This window comes from Trifolium pratense, linkage group LG1 (genome assembly GCF_020283565.1).
Source record: "Trifolium pratense cultivar HEN17-A07 linkage group LG1, ARS_RC_1.1, whole genome shotgun sequence".
Taxonomy (NCBI): domain Eukaryota; kingdom Viridiplantae; phylum Streptophyta; class Magnoliopsida; order Fabales; family Fabaceae; genus Trifolium; species Trifolium pratense.
The window spans coordinates 43,937,954-43,944,181 of NC_060059.1; the positions used below are offsets into that span (position 1 = coordinate 43,937,954).

At 33.6% G+C, this 6,228-nt stretch overlaps 1 protein-coding gene across 1 annotated transcript; it reads left to right on the plus strand.

Annotated features, from left to right (window-relative positions):
* The first annotated feature begins 590 nt into the window (after positions 1-590).
* On the plus strand, positions 591-5,883 carry LOC123907118 (protein CNGC15a). The gene is made up of 7 exons (XM_045957226.1): positions 591-1,511; positions 1,886-2,411; positions 2,781-2,993; positions 3,439-3,731; positions 4,044-4,155; positions 4,406-4,642; positions 4,961-5,883. The coding sequence occupies exons 1-7, from the start codon at positions 1,483-1,485 to the stop codon at positions 5,681-5,683; spliced, it is 2,133 nt and encodes a 710-aa protein (XP_045813182.1). The 5' UTR covers positions 591-1,482; the 3' UTR covers positions 5,684-5,883.
* Positions 5,884-6,228: the final 345 nt, after the last annotated feature.

Consider the following 6,228-nt stretch of genomic DNA (forward strand, 5'->3'; position numbering starts at 1 on the left):
AAGAAATTTAATGCATAAAAGTAAAAATGCACAAGTTTCCAAAAATAATTTCTATATTTGCTTCCTTAACATGTGCCCTTAAGAGCACAAGTTAACATTCTCCAAACTCTAAAAGTAAAAACTTCATGTAAACACCAGTTAAATAAATTTTTGTAGTTGTTAATTAGTTGTTAATGTTGTATTTTTCATCTTCAAGGCTTATAACCTTGGGAAATGGATCATCTCCCATTAATTTTATCTCCCATGAAATCATAACCATTCAATTCTTTTTTCAACAAGTTGGTCAACAATAAAAAACAATTGAAGGACAGAGATTAACACTGAAGGAAATCCAGTGAGAATCTCACTGTAGACAACCCTGCCCATAAATTTTCGTCTATCTACAAAAAAAAAAAATGAAATTGAGATTTTCTTTTTAAAGCATAACTTCTTGAAATTGAGTCAATAATTTTGTACAAACATTATACACACACACCACCTTAACAGTAGATAATTGAGGAATATGAGGTTCGAACATGTCCAAATACATCCAATATATGTGTAACTAACAATTGAATTGTACATACAAGACTAAATACTTATATCTTATTGGTGTATTTTTTTAATCGTGTATCCTTTATGCGTAACTTCATAGATTAATATTTCAAATTGTATATGACCACACCAAACTACAACTCTCTTTCAAGAATTAGTTTTAAGACTGCTATATTCTTAGAATTGAATTCAAACTTGGAACATTTAATTAAGCTTAAATAGATCAAAAATCATTTCATCCAAGCATTCTTGGATACTGAAATTTTTCATTGGTGATACTTTTTAAAGGACCACTGAAACTTTTATAAGTTAAATTTCTCTCTCCTTTTTCTAGCTTGTGAACTTCCTCTTTGAACTGCTCTAATATTGTTTCTCACATATAACTGAACCTGAATGTGCTGTTGTTTTCATTGAATGTGCTTTTTTTATTTTTTTATTTTTAGCATTCACCACCAATTTAATCCGGTTCGGGGGTCAGTTCTGACAACAAGTGGTTGCAGCCCTCTTCCGATCGAAGTTGCGGAGGATCAAATCGTGGTTCTCCCAACCAAGTTTAGCGTCAATCACCACTGTAGACAGTTTTAGTTTTGCTAACTTATGTTACATTTAATTTCATAATCTTTCTTAATTAGTTTCATCCTTTTTATTTCACAAAAAAATAATGTCCATACATCAAATTGGCCATGAAGTCCAAGGAACCAAGACTTTGAATGCAGTATCAAATTCACAGGTTTTACCAAAAAGATTACTGTACCTATTGTTTAGTAGTTGTCCTACTTTTCAGTCACATGATTTCTGGCAAAACATGGTATGCAAAATTAAGCTTTAAGATTTTGTGGTTGAGCACTTAAATCAAATCCTTTCCAAACAGTGTTTTTTACACCTGTATATAAGTTTTCTTATATCTCTGACTTTCTTTGCAAGGTGAAACTTGAACTATATAGAACAATGGCTTCTGTTATATCAAGATCTGTAAGGTTTGTTTGTTCTACCCTATTGTGACTTATCAACTTATGTAGTTACATTTCAATTTTAGTATATGATTATTTACTATTTCATTACTTATTTTGATTATTTTCAACTTCATTTGTTTTGATTATTTCTAATTCTTGAAAGACTAATAGTTCAATGGTATGAGTTGAGACATCAAGGGACTTCCATTTAGGAGGTCTAAAGTTCAATCTCTGCTACTAACATAGCCATTTCCATGACCAAATTAACCATAACAAATTTCCTATTAAGAAAAAAATTCGGTCAAGGGTTCGATCAATGCTACTAATATTGTCACCTCCCTGAACAAATTAACCATAACTTTTTTGGGTGCTAAATTTCAATGTTATTGTGAACTCAGGTTTCATGACAATCTTGAAAAAGTGAAATTAAACGAAGTTGAAGAAAATCACATGGAAATGATGACCTATGAGACGAGTGATCAACACAAGCGTGTAAGGGACGCAAAAAACAAGTCATCAAATGGAAGAGAACTTTCGAGGGTGTTTTCTGAAGATTATGATGCAGAAGAGATTTTAGTATTAGACCCTAGAGGACCTAGAGTAAATTTATGGAACAAAATATTCTTAGCAGCTTGTTTGATTTCATTGTTTGTGGATCCACTTTTCTTTTACTTACCAGTTGTTAAGAAAGAAAAATGCATTGATATGTCACTTGGTCTTGAAGTTTCACTTACCATAATTAGGACATTGGTTGATGCATTTTACATCATTCAGATTTATGTTAGGTTTCAAACTGCTTATATTGCCCCTTCATCTCGTGTTTCTGGTAGAGGAGAACTTATTATAGATTCCTCAAAGATTGCTTCAAATTATATGAGTAGAGACTTTTGGTTTGATCTTGTTGCTGCTCTACCACTTCCTCAGGTATATTCCTGAAATTTTGTAGCTAATGAAACAATTTTTTTTATGATGCAAGTTAGTTCTTATAAAATACTGTTGATGACAAATCCAAAACATAATACATTAATATGAAACTTAATTGAAAAAATCTAAAGAAAGATTTCTAAGTTATGAAACACTTACACAAACACGGATTCCAGACACGACAGTGATACTGACACTAGAAATAATTGTATGTAACCGCATGTGTCGGTGTCAGACATCAGTCATGATTTCAATCTGATTGATTAAAACTTCTTGGATAAACAGCTTAGTAGATGCTCCTAAACTCATGTTTTATACCTTCTGCTGCAGGCTAACAATTTGATAACTGATATATAATTGTATTTGTAGGTACTGATTTGGGCTGTAATTCCAAATTTGAAGGGGTCAGAAATGATCGCATCAAGGCAAATATTGCGCCTTGTGTCCATTTTCCAGTACTTATTGAGGTTATATCTTATTTATCCTCTTTCATCTGAAATCACCAAGGCAAATGGAGTAATGATGGAAAAAGCTTGGGCAGGTGCAGCTTATAATTTGACACTCTATATGCTTGCTAGTCATGTAAGTCACTATTCCAAATAATTCTTTTCATAATACTTGTGATTGAAATGTACTAGCATAAACAACTTGTGAGACTGTTTGAGAGGACTTATGGAAACAGCTTCTGACAAGTCCATAAATTGTTTTCAGCTTATTTCCATAAGCTCTCTAATATATACAAACCGTTTCACCTTATTTTATATTTTGTTATAGAAATAACTAATACAAAAGCACTTATACGATATGCACTTAATTTTTTTTTTGAAAACTCGGTATCCGGCCTTAGGACCGACAAATCTGAGGGGATTAATCCCAACGCCCGCTTGCGGGGGCCCCATTTAAAGCCAGAGTTTTTTTTGATATATCCATAAGCTGTTTTCAGATAATTTTCAAAAGCACTCTAGTATAGTTCATGGCATTTTGTTGTTTCTGATTGATTTCTTAACCATTTGTTTATTTCAAAAAGGTTTTAGGATCTACCTGGTACCTGTTATCAATTGAAAGACAAGATGAATGTTGGAAGAAAGCTTGTACACTTGAATATCCACATTGTCGGTATCATTATCTCGACTGTCAAAGCATAAGTGATCCAAATAGAAATGCATGGCTTAGATCAAGCAATCTATCAGGACTATGTGATCAGAACAGTGACTTCTTTCAGTTTGGAATTTTTGCTGATGCTCTTACATTGGAAATAACTGGCTCGAAATTCTTAAACAAATACTATTACTGTCTTTGGTGGGGATTGAGGAATCTAAGGTAACTCAAATTTTGGATGGCAAAGTTCGTTTATTAATTGAAGTAAAAGTTTTGGATTATAACCGGTTGAGATTTCGACAATTTCATAATTTATTATACATGTGCATGTAGTATCTTATTACAATTTCAACCATTGATTTTTCATTCATCAACACGCTTTATCCTCTAAAATGTATTCGAGACCTTCATGTTCTTGAACAAAAAATTATTATTTTTGGTGTCTTAATAGCCATTTATTCTTGATCCTAACCCAAATTTCAATAAAGGATAAAGTTTGTAGTATTGTAACCAAATTCTATGCTAAATTTGCAGCTCTGCAGGACAGAATCTCTTAACAAGTACACATGTTCCAGAGATTAATTTTGCTGTGATTGTTGCAATTCTTGGATTAGTGCTTTTTGCACTACTCATAGGAAATATGCAAGTAAGTCTAGTTTAATTAAGTGCTTATAGCATAAACGCTTATCTTGTAAGTGCTTATGTATAAACAATTTCCACGAAAAGATAAAAAAGCTTAAGCTATACTGGGAGAGTTTATAAAAATAAAAGAACTTATGGACATGTCATAGCTGTTCTCATAAGCACTCCCAAACAGTCTTACAAGTATTTATGTCGGTAAATAAGCTCAAATAAATCAATTCAAATATGCCCTTAATTTATTTTCTGATTAACAGACCTACCTTCAATCCACCACTATACGGCTTGAAGAGTGGAGGATAAGAAGAACAGATACAGAAAGATGGATGCATCACAGGCAACTCCCATGTTACTTGAAGCAAAGTGTCCGACGTCATGACCAATTCAGATGGGTAGCTACTCGTGGAGTTGACGAGGAAGCTATTCTCAGAGACCTACCTGTTGATCTCAGACGTGACATTAAACGCCACCTTTGCCTTAATCTAGTTAGACAAGTAAGTAAATATTTGTTTTCATCTTTGATAAAGTTTTAACTTTTAAATCAGAGTTGAAATAACAATTGTGGTCGCGGTTTCAATCTTTGATATTCTGGAAATTTATGGTCAAATATGATGGATGCAATCTCAATTGTGGTCATGTAACTGGGATCATAGATACATAAAAAAATCTCCTCTCATCTCAATCGCATACAATTTTATTTTTTTATAAAAAACAAACCATGCATACAACACTTTTCTTATATAGTTGATATGTTACTTGGGAAACAAGCAAACAAATAAGAATAGAGTACTTATTGAACACTATTTATACAGGTACCACTATTTGATCAAATGGATGACAGGATGTTAGATGCAATATGTGAAAGGCTGAAACCAACTCTATGCACTCCAGGAACTTGCATAGTCCGTGAATGCGACCCTGTCAACGAAATGCTCTTCATCGTTCGAGGACGCTTAGATTCTTGCACAACCAACGGTGGCAGAACAGGCTTCTTCAACACCTGCAGAATAGGCTCGGGTGATTTCTGCGGTGAAGAGCTTCTCCCGTGGGCCTTAGACCCTCGTCCAACCGCTGTACTTCCTTCGTCAACTAGAACGGTAAAAGCCATCATCGAAGTCGAAGCTTTTGCACTCATTGCAGAGGACTTAAAGTTTGTTGCGGCACAATTCCGCAGGTTACATAGCAAACAACTGAGACAAACCTTTAGATTCTATTCACATCAGTGGCGGACATGGGCTGCATGTTTTATACAAGCGGCTTGGTTTCGGTATAAGAGAATGAAAGAGACAAATGAGGTTAAGGAAAAGGAGAATGTTATGATGATGGCGACCAATGGGAAATATTATGGAAATGATGATAGTCAATATTTCTCTGCACCTCTGCAGGTTCCAATGGGATCAAGTTATCCAATGTATTCCGGGAAACTTGTAGGTAATCTAAGGAGAGGTAGGAGCATGAGATATGGTTCTGAACTTGATATTCTTGGTGGATTAAGGAAGCCCGTTGATCCAGATTTTAATGATGATGGTGGTTAAAGGAAATTTAGGGTGGAAAAGTTGTTTGTAGGGAAAAGGTCTATTAATGATTGATTAGTGGACTCTTTGCTCTACTTATTAGTCAAATTAGTTATAGCAATACTAGTAACTATGAAGAACTTATATCAATTTTAGGCTAGGGTCAAGGATGGGACTAATGGAAATAATATAGGCATGAAGTGAAATTTTGTCTGAATAAACCATTTGACCATTGCTATTGAGAGTTTTTCTTTATAAAAGGAATATATTTCTTATTTTACGAGTTAAATTTTTAGGATTGAGTTAAACTAAACTCAAATATTAAATTAGTATTAGATCATATTTTCACAAGTAAATCGTATATTTAGACTAATAATCTAGGATTTGTGACTGATAAGTGGTGTCGTGTCATTTGGAGCAAAGTTATGCCTTGTGGTGCATGTATGTCTACGATGTTAAATGTGAAACGGCAGATAAGTTTGTTCTTATATATGTCTAGGTTGGCTTATTTCGTTCAAGTTCAAAAAATTTTGCTTTGTATTCTCATTATGGCCTCAAGGCTTATG

Bases quoted from the DNA above. Each gene is read 5' to 3' on its own strand.
- LOC123907118 (XM_045957226.1), top strand. From the start codon at position 1,483: ATGGCTTCTGTTATATCAAGATCTGTAAG. The intron at 3,732-4,043 runs GTAACTCAAATT...CTAAATTTGCAG, and splicing joins TGGGGATTGAGGAATCTAAG to CTCTGCAGGACAGAATCTCT. The intron at 4,643-4,960 runs GTAAGTAAATAT...CTATTTATACAG, and splicing joins GCCTTAATCTAGTTAGACAA to GTACCACTATTTGATCAAAT.